At 41.0% G+C, this 20622-nt stretch overlaps 1 protein-coding gene across 11 annotated transcripts in view; it reads right to left on the minus strand.

Moving 5' to 3' along the window:
- Window positions 1–20622, minus strand: part of LOC132893007 (ERC protein 2) — a 684550-nt gene that overhangs the window by 140411 nt on the left and 523517 nt on the right. For all 11 annotated transcript variants that reach the window (XM_060931692.1, XM_060931691.1, XM_060931690.1 and 8 more), the window contains one exon: window positions 2430–2603. In XM_060931692.1, the coding sequence (XP_060787675.1) occupies window positions 2430–2603 (174 nt within the window). The remainder of the gene's footprint in view (window positions 1–2429; window positions 2604–20622) is intronic.

Raw genomic sequence — 20622 nt, forward strand, 5'->3', positions numbered from 1 at the left:
AGGAGTGGCTCAAGAAGAAGCACATTGAGTGGCCTAGCCAGTCTCTGGACCTTAATCCCATAGAAAACCTATGGAGGGAGCTGAAGCTCCGAGTTGCGAAGTGACAGCCTCAAAACCTTAATGATCTAGAGATGATCTGCAAAGAGGAGTGGACCAAAATTCCTCCTGACATGTGCGCAAACCTGGTCATCAACTACAAGAAACGTCTGACCGCTGTGCTTGCCAACAAGGGTTTTGCCACCAAATACTAAGTCTTGTTTGCTAGAGGGTTCAAATACTTATTTCACTCAAAGAAATGCAAATCATTTTATATCTTTTATATGAAGTTATTTTCTGGATTTTCTTTTTGATGTTTTGTCTCTCACAGTTAAAATAAACCTACCATTAAAATTATAGAATGTTCATTTCTTTGTCAGTGGACAAACTTACAAAATCAGCAAGGGATCAAATAATTATTTCCTCAACTGTATATTTATTTATTTATTTATTGCCAAGTACATTCTCACATACAAGGAATTTGCTTTGGTGATTGGTGCTTGAACAGTTAAGATAGAAGAATTTAGCCAAGACAAAAAGTAGCTATATACATAGAAGAATGTGAAATATACAAATTTGAAAAGTGGACATATTTAATTAAGGGGTATGTGCATGAGTTGTTGGCGTCCAAGTTGTACAGTATGTCTGAAATGTGCAAAAATAGGTCACATGATGATGATGAAGATGAAGAATGATAAGAGTGCATGAAAGGAAGCGAATATGTGTAGTGGCCCAAGTCAATAACCAAGCTGTACAGTGTGAGCTGGAATGTGCAATAAAGGTTCACAGAATGGAGGTGTATGACATGGCCTTGAAATGTGCAAAAATTGCAGTTCAGAAACAAAGTGCATTAACAGGCTGGAAGTGTGAGGTGAGAGTCAGCATGGGTCTCTGACCTTATTGAAGGGGCCAGCTGCAGTGGGGGAAAAGTTGGCCTTATGGCATGAGGTTTTAGTTCTAATGGACTGCAACATCCTACAAGAGGGGAGTGGTACAAAAAGTTTGTGTCTGGGGTGATAGGGGTTGGCCACAATCCTTTCTGCTCTCTTCAGGGTACAGGTCCTGAAGAGATGGAAGGTTGCAGCCAATTATCCTCTCAGCAGAGCGGATAATGTGCTGCAGTCTGCCCTTGTCCCTGGCAGTTGCAGCAGCGTACCAGACAGTGATGGAGGAGGACTCAGTGATGGTGATGTAAAAGTGCACCATCATTATCTTTGGCAGATCGAAATTCTTCAACTGACACAGGAAGTACATCCTCTGCTGGTGGCCTCACCTTCTTGGTGAGAGAGCAGGTATACGTCTCCTACTTAATGTCCTGGGTGATTATAGTGCCCAGGAAGTGGAAACACTCCACAGAGATTACTGGGGAGTCAAACAGGGTGATGGGGGAGGGTGTGGTAGAGCTCCTCCTGAAGTCCACAATCATCTCCACTGTCTTTAGATAATTGAGCTCCAAGTTGTTCTGCCTGCACCAGGACACCAGATGGCCAATCTCCCACCTGTAGGCAGACTCATCCTCATCAGAGATAAATCCAATGAGGGTTGTGTCATCTGCAAACTTTAGGAGTTGACAGACTGATGACTTGAGGTGCAGTTGTTGGTGTACAGGGAGAAGAGTAGAGGAAAGAGGATGCAGCCTTGGGGGGATTCGGTGCTGATGGTTTGGGAATCAGAGACATGTTTCCTCAGCTTCACGTGCTGCTTCCTGTCAGACAGGAAGTCAATGATCCACCTGCAGGTGGAGTCAGACACGTTCAGCTGGGAGAGCTTGTCCTGCAGAAGAGCTGGGATGATGGTATTGAAGGTGGAACTGAAATCCATCAACAGGATCCTAGCACAAGTTCCTGGGGAGTCCAGGTGCTGGAGGATGAAGTGAAGAGCCATGTTGATAGCATCGTTGGCAGATCTCTTGGGTCTGTAGGCGAACTGCATGGGGTCCAGGAGCGGGTCAGTGATGGCTTTGAGGTGGTAAAGCACAAAGTGCTCGAATGATTTCATGACCACAGAAGTCAGGGTGATGGGTCTGTAGTCATTTAATCCTGTGATCCTTGGCTTTTTGGGGACAGGGATAATGGTGGAGGCCTTGAAGTAGGCTGGCACATGGCATGTCTCCAGTGAGGTGTTGAAGATGTCCATGAACACTGGAGACAGCTGATCAGCACAGTGCTCCAGGGGAAATTATGAGACTGAGTCGGGACCTGTTGCTTTGTGGGGGTTCAACTTCTTAAAGAGCTCGTCATATATATATATATATATATATATATATATATATATATATATATATATATATATATATATTCCTTTCATTATCTATTTTTTTTCATGCATGTTATGATTTTAGTCTGAAATTCAACCGAGATTTAAAATAAGATTTCACAATGTGTGTGTCTCACCTGCTCAGGTTGCTCATGTTGCTGAGGTTGAGGATTGCTGTGAGTGGACAGTCCTCTTGATGGTCTACGATAGTGAGTGTGTCCAGGGTGACTGTGGTGTGGATGATGAGGATGACGGGGATAAAAGTGACCATCTTCATAATTCTCAGCAATGAGCTTCATCCTACTTTGGGTCTGAAAAAAAAAGGATAGCAATTTCATGCACATTAAACCTTTAGGAAAGTATCCACAATGACAAAAAAGACATAAACCTCTAAACATTTTGATGTAGGTACATCAGCCTGTCTCTCTAAACACTACAAATCCCATCAACCAACTTCCGCGTTGACCTACGTCAAGCCTGGGCAGGATTTCCTATGTCACATCCTCCATGAAGCCATAAGTAACTGAGCAAACTTCCATTCTTTCTCTTTTGGCGCAGATGTGACTCGGGTCACACTGACATAAAGAGGCTCTCTCTCTCATCGTGGATTCAAGCCGTCCAGACACAAAAAGAGATCCGCTCCTCCGAGCACCCAAGATAAAGACGTCTTTCTCCTGAGAAAAATAATTCAGCGCGGTTTTTGTTTACCATTGGCCACGGTAGAACTACTTAAATCGTGCTATCTCTCTCTCTCACTTGAGCTACAGCCGGTTTGTTTGTCTATTATCAGTAACGTTATGACCTGCCGCCCAAAGCAGTTAATTTAAAGTTAGAAGCGACCGGATTCCTTCTGACTAAAAGCGCTGTGCACATTGTTTGATCAGAGACTTTTCTCCATGAACTACGAAGCGTTCGGACCAAGAAATCCTCTGCCTTCCACGGAATCGACCCACGTGCTCCTGTGGACTCCAAAAGTCTCGGAACATCTCTACGTAATCTTACATAGGAGCAAGATACTAAGTAAGACTGGCATTTTGGGCAGAAACTAGTCTTAGGAATTAGCTTTATGAAGTAGTGTGAATTTAAACTCAGGAACAGTTTAATTGTGTACACTGTAGACACTTAGGGTGTTGAATTGATTATTGTTCTGTTTGTGTTGATCTCTCAATTGTTAATAGATAAGCTTTTGCATGCTCTTGCTATCCTTTCTAACCTTTAATTTCATTATTACACATATTTTGACCTCATCAAGATTTCAGTGGATTTAGTAATGTTATGAGCTAGTGGGTTAGCTACCGGCTAATCCTTGGTTCTACTTAGAAACACGTGGTGACCCCTCCTCCACACAAACACACCTTAGATAACATTCCTTTGTCTTAGCTAGCAACCCAGAGCTAATTCTTTTGTTGTAGGCCACAGGCCTCACACACACACACACACACACACACACACACACACACACTGTAAATAACATTCCTTTGTCTTAGCTAGCAACGAAGGCTAGTCCTTTGTTTGGGCCACAAGGCCACATACACACACACATACACGCACGCACACACACACACACGCTCATCAAGTATATGACCATATCATATCTCTATATAATGTATTCAACTGCTATTATTCAATTTTTATCATTGTTATAATAAATTCAATTATTCTGGTAAACTGTGTCTGTTGTTGTACCGATATTTTCGAAGTCATCCAATTTCAAAGAACTCGAAAGTGTACATAAGTGCTATTGGCTGTCTATGTAATATGGTAAGTAATACATTTAGCTGTTTGTTAATTTATTATTAAGCACCAAAAGTAATGGTATTATTTAATGAGACTGATTTAATGAGATTGATTTAATGATTTAATGAGACTGATTTAATGAGATTGATCACTTAAGACCAATTGCACCTACATTGACCAAAACTCAAGGCAGTTACTTTGAGGAGAAATTATTATATATTGTAAATATGTGAAGTATATTAATTAATCATTAAATTAAGGCACACCTGTGAGACTGCCTAAGAAGACCAGGTCCTGGCACAGGATCGACTTTGTATGTCATACATTCACCAGAATCCACCCAAACCTCTTTCCAGAATGCACCATGGCTGCCATGGATTACGACTCCCAATGCACACTCACAGTCACCTGACTATTGATTACAGATACCTGTTTCCAATTATGCTCACACCCTTTATAAGCAGACTCCAGACAAAGAAAAGGGCCTTTACCTGACTTATCAAGCCTTTGGTATTGTTACTGATATTTTGGTTTTTGAGCTTCCTTTGCCTCCTGGATTTTAGATTTTGCCTGTGTGGCAGTGGGGGCATGACCAAATGTCAGCTGTGCTAACCAGCAGGCAACACATGATGAGCTTCACCAGAGTTTAATTGTTGTCATTTTACTTATGTGTCTCTTTTGTGCTTTTTCAGAGAGAAGCCAGTAACTAGAGAGAGTGCTGAGCTACCCAGTGCTCTGTGTGTGTGTGTGCGTGCGCGCGTGCAGAAGAGTGTGAATTAAAGTCATTGAAAAGTGATCTTTTAAAGTAAAAAAATAAAATGCACCTTAAGTTGTCAAGCCTGTCTCCCACAACCTAATTTCCCAAGAACCTCAATAGTGTTACAGTCTCATTCATGTTGTTTGCTGATCGTATGACCTTTGCCTGGTTTTACACATTTTTTTTTTGTCTCATGTTTTGAACTTGTCTGCCTGAATTTTAATAAAACGTCTTACTACAATTGCATCTGCTTACCATCTGCTTTCATGATACTGCACATAAAGTATTAATTCAAGCATTCCATATGATTTGTGTCTTCTTTATATTATTTAGATATACTTACAAAAATTTTACATAAAATATTCTCAGTGATTCCACACTTTCAAACACTATGTAAGTCAATTTGCTAACTTTTCATTTGATCAAAGAGATATTCCTAAATATTCTTAGTATATGTAAAGAATAAAACACAATGGGGTTTATTTATAGGTAAATAATCACTTACTGGGTGGTGTGATACTGTTACCATTCAGAGGTTTAATTATTTTTTCAATAACTACTCATACTGAAGTGATTTATTCCTCTCATGCCACAGCAATTTGCCAATGCTAAAATATTTTTTTACTTATTAATGAACAACTTTCTGCATTGTATCTGTTTGTAGTTACGTTTAATGTGGTGGAACATACACAGAACAAGTCATTCACTCACTGGTCTCTCCATTTTTCTCCCTCTTGAAGTTAATATGACAAAAAAAAGCAGCTTTTTGCTGAAAAACCTCAAAACCTTCAATTTCTTATGTCATAAAACTTAAAATTGCAGATTTATCTCTGATTGTTACAAGGAGCTGACAATGGAGACTGCTTCTGAAAATGCTCAATAATCATATCCACAAATGAATACCCTTGTTTAATCTGTGAAGATGACACATTCACTATACAGATCCCAGTGCAAGTTGTTACTATAGAAATAGTGTATTCAGAAGAGTTGCCATGGATATTGCAGTCAGAACTATGATCTCAGGGCTGCAGCTATAAAAAAAAAAAAAAAAGACAGATTCAAACCCATCAGAATCAAGCATTTTCCAGTGCTTTTGCAAACTCCTTCAAATTTTTATGTAAAAATTGGTACATTTAGCAGTTTGATTATTTGCAAAATAAATGTTTAAGAAAGCTATTTTAGAATATTTTTCTGTGATTTTTTTTGTTTGTTTGTTTGTTTGTGGCAATAATGAACAACTGGGGTGGGTTTCCTGAAAGCCTCTTAAGGCGAAGGGTGCCTTCAACTGCCTCTTAAGATCTGTAAGCTAGCATGGTTTTCCCAAACAACATCGTAGCCAAAGCAGTATTTTAGTTGACTCTGAACTTACAATGGACCTGGATCACTCTTTCACAGCAAAGAGAGTCTCCTTGCAGCCTAATACACAAAATGTACATGCACCTCTGAGGGAATCTCACAAGGGCGGAAACTTGAGTTGAATAAGCTGCCGGTGTTAAATTCTTTTTTTTGTAATTATTAAATAAATATATGCAAAACATTATGAATATATTTCAATATGTTGTGGAATTACGTATGGATATCAAAGTCACATTGATAAATTTTAATCAAATTTAACTCAATTAGGCAAGTGATTATCGAATTTAATGTCATAAATGAGACAGATTTCAGCACCTTTAACATTGTGTGTGTGTGTGTGTGTGTGTGTGTGTGTGTGTGTGTGTGTGTGTGTGTAAAATTCAAGAATTTCCCTCAGGATTAATAAACTTTTATCTTATCATATATATATATATATATATATATATATATATATATATATATATATATATATACACACACACACACACAGTACCAGTCAAAAGTTTGGAAACACCTTCAAATTTGATGGTTTTTTTTTTTTTTTTTTTTTCCTACATTGTAGAACAATACTGAACTCATCAAAACTATGAAATAACATATGGAACATATGGAATTATATGATAAACAAATAAAGTGTTAAAAAAACAATGTTTCATCTTTTAGATTCTTCAAAGTCGTCACTATTTACCTTGATAACAGCTTTGCACACTATTGGCATTATCTGAACCAGCTTCATGAGGTAGTCACCTGGAATGCTTCTCAATTACAGGTGTGTCTTGTCAAAAGTGGAATTTCTTGCCTTCTTAATGCATTTGACACCATCAACCAGTAAAGAGTAAATAATAAAAATACAGTAAATAGCCCTGTTTGACAACTGTAGTAATCCATATTATGTCAAGAACCACTCAACTAAGTAAAGAGAAATAACAGTCAGTCATTACTTTAAAACACAAAATGTCTTTTAGTTAATTAAAATAAAGAAAAAACATCAAATTTGAAGGTGTTTCCAAACTTTTGACTGGTACACATGGCACGGTGGTGTAGTGGTTAGCGCCGTCACCTCACAGCAAGAAGGTCTGGGTTCGAGCCCCGTGGCCGGCGAGGGCCTTTGTGTGTGGAGTTTGCATGTTGTCCATGTGGGTTTCCTCTGGGTGCTCCGGTTTCCCCCACAGTCCAAAGACATGCAGGTTAGGTTAACTGGTGACTCTAAATTGACCGTAGGTGTGAATGTGAGTGTGAATGGTTGTCTGTGTCTATGTGTCAGCCCTGTGATGATCTGGCGACTTGTCCAGGGTGTACCCCACCTTTCGCCCGTAGTCAGCTGGGATAGGCTCCAGCTTGCCTGCGACCCTGTAGAACAGGATAAAGCGGCTAGAGATAATGAGATGAGATGATACACACGAGAGTAAGTCAAAAAGTTCTAAGACAAATTTTAAAAAATCTTTATTTATTAAAATAACAAAGCTATTTCTCTATATATCCTCCATTTAAGTCTAAACACTTCTGCAAGCGATGTTTCCATTGGGGAATTCCTTCTTTGTAGTCCTTTTTTTGAATTCTTTTGAATTCCTTTTGAAATTATAACATCTGTCTTAGAATTTTTTGACTTACCCTCATATATAAAATAAGGGAGGACATTGTGGATAACAGTTGAAACTAGAAAAGCACTCGGAGAGTGCTGACCTCCACCAAGCATTCTTTAAAAAAATCCAGGATCCAGATCACCGCCAAAATTTAATGGATTGTTACTTGTGCCCAGTCACACCTCTGGAAAAAATTTCAGAGCAATCCGTTCATTACTTTTTCCGTAATGTTGCTAACAGACAAACCAACAAACAAACCAACACTACCGAAAACATAACCTCCTTGGCGGAGGTAATGATCATGACTGAATGACTGGATAACAAACAAATTAGCAGGTACAGGGGAAACATTTACTTAATAATTTAGCTTATTATTTGCTCATTCTTTCATGTGAATGTTTGTTCATTTAATTAAAAAAAAACATAGTTGAAAAAAATATTGTCCAAAAATGTAAATTTGTTTCAAATATTAATTACCACATTATATATGTCATGCTTAATGACAATACAGTATATTAACATATTTTAAGCACTTTTATTGGTTTTTGGTTAAAAATAAACATCATATGACCTCATCAACTTGATTTAGCAACTACAAAGGCCTTTAGCAAGGATGTGCACTACAAAGATACTCTTAGGAAAACTGCTCTTAAGACTCCTTCTTACAAGTGAGTTCAAGAAAAACACATACAGAGATGGTTGTTACTTAAGAGCATCTTTACATTACATGACATTTAGTAGATGCTCTTTTCCAGAGCAACGTATGAGTTCAGGTACAGTACATGAAGGGCTGAACTTATAGACAAGAAAGTTCTAGTGCCAACTGAACAGTGGCAGCAATACCTAGTGCAATATGCTGTTGAAAAACCAATAAAGCAGCCAAGCAAACAAACCAACCATACAAAGTATAACTAAATAGAGAACTCAAAACAGCTAACCCCAGGCTAGACTGTACACTGCCTGGGTTGGTCTAGACCGAAACACAGTTACACAGTGGACAGGGAAGAAGGGGAGAAGTGCAGCCTGAAGAGGTGAGTCTTCAGTCTGCACTTGAAAGTGGTCAGGGAGTCGACAATTCTGACCTCAATGGAAAGGTCATTCCATCAACAGGGAACCAGGACAGACAGTAGTCTTGAGCGGGCTGGGCAAGAGCAGAGAGGAGGAGGGGCCAGACGACCAGTAGTAGTGGAGCATAGGGATCTGGCTGGTGGGTAGGGGCAGATCAGACTTTAGAGGTATGCTGGCCCTAACCCCTTGAGAGTCTGGTAAGCTAGCACCAATGTCTTAAATTTGATACAAGCTGTGATAGATAGTCAGTGCAGGTCAGCAAGCAGAGGGGTGACACAGGAATAATGAGGGAGGTTGTAGACCAGGCAAGCTGCAACCTTCTGGATGAGCTGCAGGGGTCTGATGGCAGAAGCTGGAAGGCCAGCAAGGAGAGAGTTGAAGTAATCCAAGTAGGAGAGGATCAGTGCTTGGACCAGGAGCTGAGTAGAGTAGGTGGTAAGAAAAGGGCAGATCCTTCAGATGTTGTAGAGGAGGAATCTACATGTCTGGGTTACTGCAGCAATGTTCGCTGAGGAGGAGAGTTTGTCATTGAACACAACCCCTAGGTTCTTTGCACTGGGTGAAGGAGACCTAGAGATGTCCCCCAGGGAGATGACAATGTCCAGGGGTGGAGAGGATGGAGCAGGAATGTAGATTACCTCTGTCTTGCCTGGGTTGAGCTTCAGGTGAGGGTTGTCATCCAGCTCTGGATGTCACACAGGCAAGCAGAAATGTGAGCAGAGATCTGTGTGTTAGAAGGAGGAAAAGAGAGAAACATTTGGGTGTCATCAGCATAGCAGTGGTAGGATAGACCATGAGCTGAGATAACTGGGCTGAGAGACTGGGTGTAGAGGGAGAAGAGAAGCGGACCAAGGGCCAAACCTTGAGGGACACCAGTGGTAAGTGGGCCGGGTGCTGATACAGTACCAGACCAGGTAACTTGGAAGGAATGACCAGAGAGGTAGGACTTGAACCAGTCTAGGGCTGTCCCACAGATCCCTAGAGCTGATAAAGTTGACAGGAGGATGGAGTGATCAACAGTGTCAAATGCAACAGAAAGCTCAAGAAGAATCCGGACCGAGGAGAGGGAGGCAGCACATGCTGCATGAAGTGCCTCACTGATGGAGAGAAGCACAATCTTGGTTGAGTGTCTGGCTCGGAAGCCCAACTGGTGGGGATCCAGTACGTTATTCCATGAGAGAAAAGAGGAGAGTTGGTTAGCAACATCACATTCAAGCGTCTTTGACAGGAAGGGGAGAAGAGAAACGGGGCGGTAACTCTGGATGACAGAGGGGTCTAAGGTGGGTTTTTTTTTTTCAGCAGAGGGGTGATGTGGACCCATTTGAAGCTAGGGAAAGTATCCAGAGGACAAGGAAGAGTTGATGAGGGAAGTGATAAATGGGAGGATGTCAGGAGTGATGATCTGGAGGAGAGATGAGGGGATAGGATCAAGGGCACAGGTGGTCAGACGGTGAGAAAGCAGGAACTGGAAGACATCTGAAGTGGAGACATCTAAAGACATCTATAAATTCATTCTTTATCCCTAAAGTGCAATGTTATCAGGAAACCCACCCCTGAATGCAAGAATTATATGTGTATGATTAGGGTACAGGGCGGCACGATGGTGTAGTGGTTAGCACTGTTGCCTCACAGCAAGAAGGTCCTGGGTTCGAGCCCAGTGGCTGGTGAGGGCCTTTCTGTGTGGAGTTTGCATGTTCTCCCCGTGTCTGCGTGGGTTTCCTTTGGGTGCTCCAGTTTACCCCACAGTCCAAAGACATGCAGGTTAGGTTAATTGGTGGCTCTAAATTGACCATAGGTGTGAATGTGAATGGTTGTTTGTCTCTGTGTCAGCCCTGCGATAACCTGGCGACTTGTCCAGGGTGTACCCCGCCTCTCGCCCATAGTTAGCTGGGATAGGCTCCAGCTTGCTTGCGACCCTGTAGAACAGGATAAGTGGCTACAGATAATGGATGGATGGATTAGGATACAATATAACTTCATTACATTTCTTAATCAAACAAATTAATAATGAGTTAATTGGATAGTATTGCTGCATGTCTAGTCAAAACCCTTTCATTCTATGTCACTGTCACTGTCCAACATTCTTGTTTATTTTTACAGTTAGTGTTGCTTCCAAAGATTTGGTCTGCAGGGCATGTCTCTATGCAAACAACTCAGTACTGGCTAATTAACTACACCTTTGTTAAAATCTTTTCATCTGCATGTCTTCCACTGCTTAACTATTTTCCATAATATTATCAATTTTCATAACATGTCTGAAAGAACAGAGGAATAAAATGTCTGATTCACATGGGATATCTGAACTCTATATTACAGTAAATTATATAAAGTTCCAAGCATATTACATGCATCTCAATTTACAATCTATTTTACCTGTATTATAACTGTTTATAACCATATCATGTACGTTAGTGTTACCTATACTTGGTTTTCTGAAAAAAAATCTTTTACATTTTGTTTATATTTTATTGTTCTCTGTTTTTAACATTTTCAGTTTGTTTTTGGTGGGAGTTGGGAGAAAAGACTGAGATCAGGACTAAAAGGGATTGAGACCAACAGTGTCCTTTGATGTGAGCTCATAGGCTTTTACACAATTTTCTATAGAATTCACCATACACAACATTAGTGTTTCTTACCTCTTTCTGCACAACCTGAAAAAAAAACCCTGCTACTGTTTCCTGTGAAACTAGAAATATTGTACTGTGCCATGCTTGTCAGTGTTTCCTTCCATTATTAAACTATCATTTCAATTTGCTTACAGTATGGTTTTATACTGTATACAGCTCAGTTTCTTAACTCACTTTGTAGGTAGGTCACAAAGCTAATTGGTGTGTCATTATATTGTCTATATTTTTGTCTATATATATTGTCTATTATCGTGTGTCATATAGTGTACTGTGGCGTTTATCGACATAGCTCATTAGCTGGAGTTATGCAGAATCTGGAGATATATAATATATAATATTATATAATAAATTCTAATATTTCAGGTTATGCTCAAAACTGACAAGTAATATATGCAAAAGTTGACAGGCCATAATATGTCTTAATGTGTAGTAGACATTAGAATTTGTGGTGATGTCATACATTCTCACTCAATGCCAAGTGAAAATAAACCTGATGAAGTGTTTTGGTTGGACATAAAATAACATTACTCACTACAGTTTATATTCAGTTATATTGTGATCCAAATGAATCTTCAAGAAATACTGTTAGGGAGAGTGGGTATGAAGAAAGGGAAAGCTAAAACTCAAATATTTAACCCCTAAACTCCTAGTTTTTGTTTAGTTAATTCCAGAGGTGGAAAGTAACGAATTACATTACTCGCGTTACTGTACTTGAGTAGCTTTTTTTGTGTACTTATACTTTTTCAAGTAATTTTTAAAGAGTGTACTTTTACTTTTACTTAAGTATGTTTTCTTTTAAGTAGTGTACTTCGGTACATTTTACATCACAACCGTTACTGAGTAAAAAAAAATAAAAAATAAAAAAAGGCTAAAACGGAGAAGGGGAAATGCGTTCTGGAAATGAATCACGGGAAGGACAGTTGTCGCGCGCGCGAGTCTCACACAGACGATGGCGGACATGCACCGGCGCTTTGGGGGGGCTCACGCCCCTGGGCCACAGCCAATCAGGGGCCTTGTAATATTAATAAAATAATAAACTGTCGGAATCGTGGGCCTACATTAATGTACGGATAGAAATAAGGTTAGAAATAAATGAGCGCACAGTAGCCTGCTGTAAGAGACATGGTGGATGTGGTTCGCGAAACGAACACCCACAACTGTACCAGAATAAAATGTAACAAAATGTAACGTCACCCACGAAAGCGCGCCAAAGACTGCAGACTACTGAGACACAAATTTAGAGGCTTTGAAAGATGAAGCGTTCACATGTTAGCGGGGCGCATAAAAGGAAAAAAAAGAGAGATGCAGGTAATGATAGAATCGTTGCCTAAAGTCACAGACTTTTTTAAGGTAAGGATCACCAATCTGTTCAGAATATCAGCTACTTATCAGTTATCAGCCTACCAGCAGCTAGGCTATGTGCAGCTAGCCTAGATATGCTATGATCTGTCCAACAGTAAAATAAATCAGTTGTGATTTGAATACGTGTCGTGTGATTTGAGTTATAATCCTGTTAGTATAATTTCCATGGGGATAATAAAATGTCTAAAACGGCATCTACTGAAGAAATTGATGAAAAGATTGTAGCCTATAATGTTCACAGTTCGGGCAGCAGACAGTGTAAGCATACTGAGGGGAATAGCAATACAAAGCTAGCGCAGATCCACATTTCTCGCTAGCTGTGTTGGGTGTGTTGTTAACCCGTGTGGATTTAAGTGAAATACTTGAGAAGTTCTGTGGTCAAGACAACGTTTTAAGGTAAGGACGCTTGATTATTAATATTTGCCCGCCGTGGCTTGTTGTTGACGAAAGGCCCACATGATTTTGCCTTATGCAGCTACTGCTAGCGTCATGCTTTGAACTATAGGTTAAGCTCATTTGCGCTAAAGGATGGGTTTATTGAAGGACTTTGATGTAGCTAGTTTCTTTTTAAAAAAATCGTATGCTCAAAACAGTATGCCCGTGTTCATCATGTTTAACTTTTTTTTGATGGAGTGCGTGAAATAGGGCTGTGCGATGTCCCCTTAATTGGCATCGACGATGTTTACAGTGCAAACATCGTGATGGACGATCATATCGTGGGGGGGATTTTAATACCACATTATTAAATATATTATTATTATTATTATTATTATTATTATTATTAAAAGTATTAGATACTCATCCGAGGCTTTGGCACGTTAAGAAAAAAAGCGCTAGGTGATGTGGAATATTTGGCTTTGATAACGGATATGTGGTCCAGCTGCAACATGATGCCCTATATGTCAGCTACCGTACATTATGTGGACCGAGAGTGGGCAATGCAGTCCAAATGCCTGCAGACGAGTTTCATGCCAGAGACACATTCAGCGGACAATTTAGAAGACGCATTGCGCGAGACATTTGCCGAATGGAAAATAGAGGAGAAAAAGATCGCCTGTATAACAACGGGGCGAATATTGTCACAGCCATCAGGCAATTGAAATGGCCGTGGTTAAGTTGTTTTGGGCACAATTTGAACCTGGCCATAACCAACTCGCTTGCGCAACAGAGGGCCAGTACAGACCGAGCGTTTGGAGTTTGCCGAGCAGTCAACACTGCGTTTGCGCACAGCTGGCTTCGGAGAAATGAGCTGCGCAAAGCGCAGGTGGAAATGAACCTCCCCGAGCACTCACTGATCACGGCAAGATATTAATCTGCTCTAACAATGAAAGACTAGGATTCAAACTATGAGAAGAAACTACACTTAAGCTATTACTCATTGTTTATTTACACCATATCAATTGAAGATGCGTTTCGGCCTTTAGTGCGCACTTGAACGCGCTAATTTTTCCAATTTATTAGTGTTTGAATTATTGCACCAGCTTTTAAAATCATGATTTAATATTGTTTTTTTTTACTGTCTTTACATTTGTCAGAATCACCTTCATTCTTCCATTTGGTTTGACATTATGGCTTAGAGTGGACCATTTTGTGTCTGAAAGTAGGCCATTAAAGTTATTTGACTTCTGCCCGAAGTCTGCGCTTACTGCCGTTTGATAAGGTGAAATATTTCCCGACTGTTAATAGTGGCTATTTGTTTGAACAACATGACAAATTTTACATTAAAAGTATAGTGTAGGCTAAAAAATGAAGTCAAAATTTATTAGTAGCATACTGTATTTGTGTAAACACATGTTATGTTCACTAGCACGTCCCTGCACCATAGCCTACGTGAACAAGCGGTAATAGGATATTACTTTATAATGATTTATATAATTATGTATTTATAATATGTTATATTTATATATTAAACAAAACTAACTAAAGCAAAGGGGAGTCCCATATACGTTTTCGTACATTGGGGGAGTGCCTGTTAGAGAGCGCACTTGTCCTGGGCCATCGGCATAGTGAGGTAGGGTGGCCAGTTCCTTTCCTCGCCGCCTTTAACTTCCCCAGTGTTTCCACCAGGTCCCCATTCACTGCTGGGTGGACAGGGAGCGAGCTCCAGATCCCCGTCCAGCCGAGGCTTGAACCAGGGACCGTTCGCTTAGCGGTCAAGCGCTCTAACCACTTGGCCACCTGCGCTCCAAAACTAACTAACTAAACTAACAAAAAACTAACTTTTTAGGTTAAATAGGCCCAGATGATACCGTATATGCATGATTATGACAGGAGGGGGCGTGGTATCACGATGGTGGCTCTCCATCGTGATGGATGACCACCATCGTTGATGGACGATGGCATCGTCTATCGGCACAGCCCTAGCATGAAATATTGTTGCAAGTGGTATTTTGATGCAGTCATGTCAAAAAGGCAGTTGAATGCACGGTCTCATTCAAGGAGAAGGAAGACTTGCATGATGCTTGAACATAGATCGGTAAAATAGACCCTAGTAGGACTTGGTTTTGTGTATTTCGGTCTGTAGAGTTATGAGTTTGGCTGCTGTCCATGGTGTTTACGTTTCATGTGGCCGCTGAGCCAAGTACCTTGACTTGCAGTGAATGTTTGTTTTCATGCCGCCGAGCTATTTTTATGTATTTTATTTTTTAAAAGGACTTGTCTGTAGGTGTGTGTGTTTTATGTTTACAACACATAGGTCTACATTATAGCGCACACAGGCTTGTGTGGTTATCTCTGGCCATGCCCCTGCGTGAAAGTTACGCAGTATCACTGTCCTGTCCGTGGTAATAATCAGAACTGGCTCTGTAATGATAATGCGCGCGTTCTTCTCTCCCTCTGTGGTCGGATGTGTTGAGCGATGTGAGCGTGGGCCTTGCGTAGCTACGCTGAGCCAAATGTAACCTATCGTAGGCTTCTAGGCTAATTACGCACTTACACTGTAAATGCTTGACACGTATTGCAAATAAAATAAGAGTGTTTTCCTGGCCAACGGTAAGGGTAGGGTTGACAGGTAGCCTATGAGGGGCCTAGCCCCTGGGCCATGGGTGTTGATAAAGCGCCCCTGCGGACATGGAGGAGACCGAGGAACCTGTGGTGGATGACCCTGCAGAAAACGCAATTTCTTCCAGTAATGAAGTGCACCCCTGGCCCTACATACGTGATCACTTCAGCGTCGTAGAAAAGGGGTGACAGTTTCATTATGCAATGCAGATTATGTGTGCCCAAGAAGACAACCATTGCGGCATACAAAAATTCGACGACTAATCTGCGCAAGCATGTTGAGGTAAGTATTGTCATTGGCATCATAATCACGGGCGCAGATAGAGGGTGGGATGGGTGGGATTCGTTCCACCCAGATTTAAATTCACCTCGTTCGGTCCCCCCCCCCACCTTATAGGGAGGAAAAAACATCTATGCTGTCTTTCTTTGCATAAGGCAAACCTCACGGAAAAATCAAAAGACTAATTACCATTCGGTTTATTGAGGTGCACAGCAGTGTATACATAGTTGCAACAACTCACATAAAGCAAAACAAAGACTGATATTCGGTTGGTTGAGCTGCGCAGATTGCACAGGTTGCAAGCTCGAGCTTGGTTGCTATGGTTACCCACAACAAGTTTGACAGGCATATCAGGGTTGGGGTTGGTTTGCTGGCAGCTTTGCCCCCCCCAGTTTTTTGTCCCCCCCCCCCCAGTTCAAAAAACGTATCTGCGCCCCTGATGTTAATGTTTCCTTTCCATAGTAAAACCGACAATAGGCTGGTTATATTCCAAAAATAGTGGATGGCATTGCTAATGTTGAAGTAGCAACCTGTTGGTACTGTAACATAACGGTAACTAGTCTGTTATTTGGTTGGCTAATCATGCAAGCAAGTTAGCTCGCCAACCTGCCGTGATCAGTCCTCCTACCATTCTACATCCAACAGGCCAGAAAGGAATACTAAGCAAAACAAATAATGTTTGAATTGAATTGTTCAATAACACACAGTGCACACAGGCAAGCTACGAGATTTCGGTGCAACATTTCACTTTCATATTTCGTGTACAATGCTTTGTGTGTGGTCAGGGCGATGTAAACGCCATGACTGTGTGTATTGACCTTTTTTGTTTGTCTCAATTTTAATGCAGCATTATCCTAAGCATTCAATTTGATACACTTCCTTTAAATAAAACACCTGGGTTGAGATGTACATATATCCTTGTTTCCTCTTCTTTTTCATTTTTGCACAACACAATGGAGGCAGAAAACACCCATTGTTAAAAGTAACGTTTTACTTTTACTCAAAGTACATTTTAAATGATCTGCTTTTTACTTTTACTTGAGTAGATTTTTTGTCTGGTAACTTTACTTGTACTTAAGTAAAATTTCATCAGAGTAACAGTACTTGTACTTGAGTATAATATTTTAGTACTCTTTCCACCTCTGGTTAATTCACCATAAAGCATATTATTTTAGGAAATATTTAGTAACCAGTTGCGGCTCCTGAATTTTTTTTTTTTTGGGGGGGGCAATTTTCCCCCGTTATGTCTACACGGACCATAAATGTCCACAGGACTGAAATAAATTGACCTACGTAGCAAGTCAATAGTCAACCAAACCCAGAAAAACACCACAGTGACTGGAGCCCTCAGTTTCGTCTTTGCCTCGTAGAGCTAACTCGAACACTCCACAAAATTTCACGCATTGGATGAGCCGGTTTAATATGTGCCTGTTCTTGCTCACCTCATCGTTGTGGTGGCGAACTGCTAGCCTGTAGCCCTCATCCGGTTGTGTAGCGATGTTCACTCTCCCAAAAGCCGAAAATTTCAGGCAGCTGCCCATGTGAATCTTTGATGACTCATGTTTTTTTTATTTTCTCCGACAAATGATGCATGTCCGAAACTCCAGTGACCGTCCAAGCAGTGTTGTCCATGGAACCACCTCCAGGGTGGAAAAGTAAGCAGGGGGAGCAGAAAACCGCTGAGGCGTCCTCGCAGCCAGCTCGCCAGGATTTGCGCTAGGACCATGTTGAAGTAAAACCTCGAGTATATGATTCCCCCCCCTTGTCAAAATTTGTTTTATGTTTAGATTTGGTCGAGGGGGGGTCCAGCTTGTTTGGTTGCCAATTTAGCTCGATTTGATCGCTGACTAAATGGAACTTCTTTTAAGGACCACACTGAATTGCTTTCCACATCCATAGACATATAAACATAGACGCCGCATTGAGCTGGTGGCCCCGTTGCTGGGATACGTCAGAGTGTCCGCCATATTTGATGTGGCAAATCATCCCCGTAAACCAATGCAAGTAAATGGACTGAACTTCATAAAGCCCCTTTCTACAATAATATTTAACTCGATGCCTTTTATTCACCCATTAAGACACACACGTATATATTTGGGAAACAAACAGGCATCAAAACAACACATAACTTTTAATGTGATGGTTATAAATAGTGTGCGAAATACCCTGTACACTGCAAACTAGCGACAGATACGCAATAGATAGCTCAGGTAAGCTAATCAGTCAGCATACCGTAGCAAGCTACCAAAACCTGAGGCCACAATAACCATCCTACAAGACTGAATATGATAAATGATGGAAATAGTGGAAAAACTGGAAATGGTGAATGAAAATAAAAATTTACTGTTTTATTTATTGAGTCACCACACAGACCTACTCTCGTTGAATAAAGTGAGCTGAATGACCGCCAAACTGAGTTCGGCCAGATTCTAACATCATACCAAAACAAAATACATCACTGATTCCTTCACATTCAGAAAGGTTAAAAGCATTCATCATACGTTCAAAAACATTCATCATAGTGTGGCACTGTATTATCTAATTCTCACTGCTTATAACTATACACCTACCCGGTGGAGATGAGCTGGGAAACTGAAGACTGAAGGAACAGTATTGAAAAGTATTTTTCCAGTCTCACCTGTGAAAGGTAATCCCATGTGATCGCGTTCGGACGGTAAACCTGTTGGTACAGTTAAACGCAGCACATGAATGAGGCATCTTTATTCTCGGCTACTGTCTAGACGCTATACCAGAGACGGTTGAAGAATCTCCACTTTGCCACATCCAATATGGCAGCGAGGATGACGTATGATTCTACGCAGAATGCGGCATCTATATTTATATGTCTATGTCCGCATCCATCTCACCTCAGAAACTGAGCGGATCGAACGCAACTTTGCCGCGCTTCGCAGTGACGTAAGCACGTTAGGGCAAGCCCCCCCGGAACCGATAGAGATTGCATTGAAGTGTCAGTCAGGAGAAAAAATATATATATTAACATGGGACTCTATCAGTGAACTCTTGGGTGATTTTCAGCATGACTGAAATTGCCCCAAAAGGGGCGGTACTCTAGAAGCAAGACCACCCTGATTGGACAATGATACCCAGAGACAGATTAAAACGGCCTCGAGCAGCGCTGGTGAAAGTTTGTTTTAAAAAAACAAACTTTTTTCGTTTTGGCAGTGCGTCGCCCAGTCGCCCTTATGCACCAGCCGCCCTTGTTAGTAACAACAGTGAAACTAATAACAAAGGTGGTGAAGAATGTAAGCCTGAACCTCCTGATCATAGGAGTCTTTTTCTAATATATTTCCACTTAAATGATGTCCTGTTCCCTATCCTCACCACCTGGTGTCTCTCAGTCAGGAAATTCTGCAACCAGTTACAGCGTGTACTAGTAAGAACACAGTGTCTTATTTTGATCACAGTATTTGTGTGTGTGTGTGTGTGTGTGTGTGTGTACTTATATAAAAAGGAAGTTTGATAAGAAATATGGTGAATGTGAATAGGAATGGGATCATGTGATGGCTCATGTGACATGGTTTATAGTTTGGTGATCAACAGGGAATTGTGCCTCAGGATTTCAATGGAGACTGGTATTGTGAGAGATGTGACAGAACACCCTACCCCTTTCTCAATCAGGAGCTCAAAAAGGTTTCTTATGGGGTTTCCCACTGGAGCAAGAGGCTGGATGATCACAGTGTCATCAGTCGGCTCTACATGCCCTTCCTCTCTCTACCTCTCTCTGTGTGTTTTTTTTGTTTCCTGCTAAAGCAGCACATGATCTGGGCATGCAACTGGCTAATTGACAGCACCTGATCATCATCATCTCCAGCATTTAAAACCCGGCTTCAATTCAACTCATCACCAGTTTGTTGTTTCCAGCATTGTGGTAGCATGCATTATCTGCCTCTCTTTATATTTTTGCTCTTACGCTGCTCTCTATTGTTTTATTTGCCTTTCCCTCTCCTCACAGGAAGGATTACCTTGTAATGCCCTTTGGCTGCACTAATTCCCCAGTAGTCTTCCAAGCCCTGGTGAGTGATGTCCTTTGGGATTTCATTAACCAGTGTCCCTTTATCTACCTGGATATCATCATGTTTTTCTCTCACAATTCTCAAGAACACCACCAAGATGTCCATCTACTCGAGAACAACCTCTTTGTCAAAGCTGAGAAGTGTGAATTCCACATCCCTTCTGTCACTTTCCCCAGCTACATCACTGAAGAAGGCAAAGTGAAAGTGGATCCAGACAAAGTCAAAGCTGTCACTGAATGGCCCACTGCCACTGCTCGTAGATGCCTGCAACAGTTCCTGGGGTTTGAGTCCTGAGGACTACAGTGAGATGGCCTTACACCTCATTCAAGTCACCTCTCCAGCCACACCCTTCCATTAGACCCCCAAAGCTGAAACAGCCTTCAAGGAACTAAAGTAAAGCTTCTCCACTGCCCCCGTCTTAGGACAACCAGATCCTTCCAAACAGTTTATTGTGGAGGTGGATGCCTCTGATTCTGGGGTTGGAGTGGTTCTATCCCAGTGAGCTAAACCAGACCAAAACTTACAC

This window comes from Neoarius graeffei, chromosome 10 (genome assembly GCF_027579695.1).
Source record: "Neoarius graeffei isolate fNeoGra1 chromosome 10, fNeoGra1.pri, whole genome shotgun sequence".
Lineage (NCBI taxonomy): Eukaryota > Metazoa > Chordata > Actinopteri > Siluriformes > Ariidae > Neoarius > Neoarius graeffei.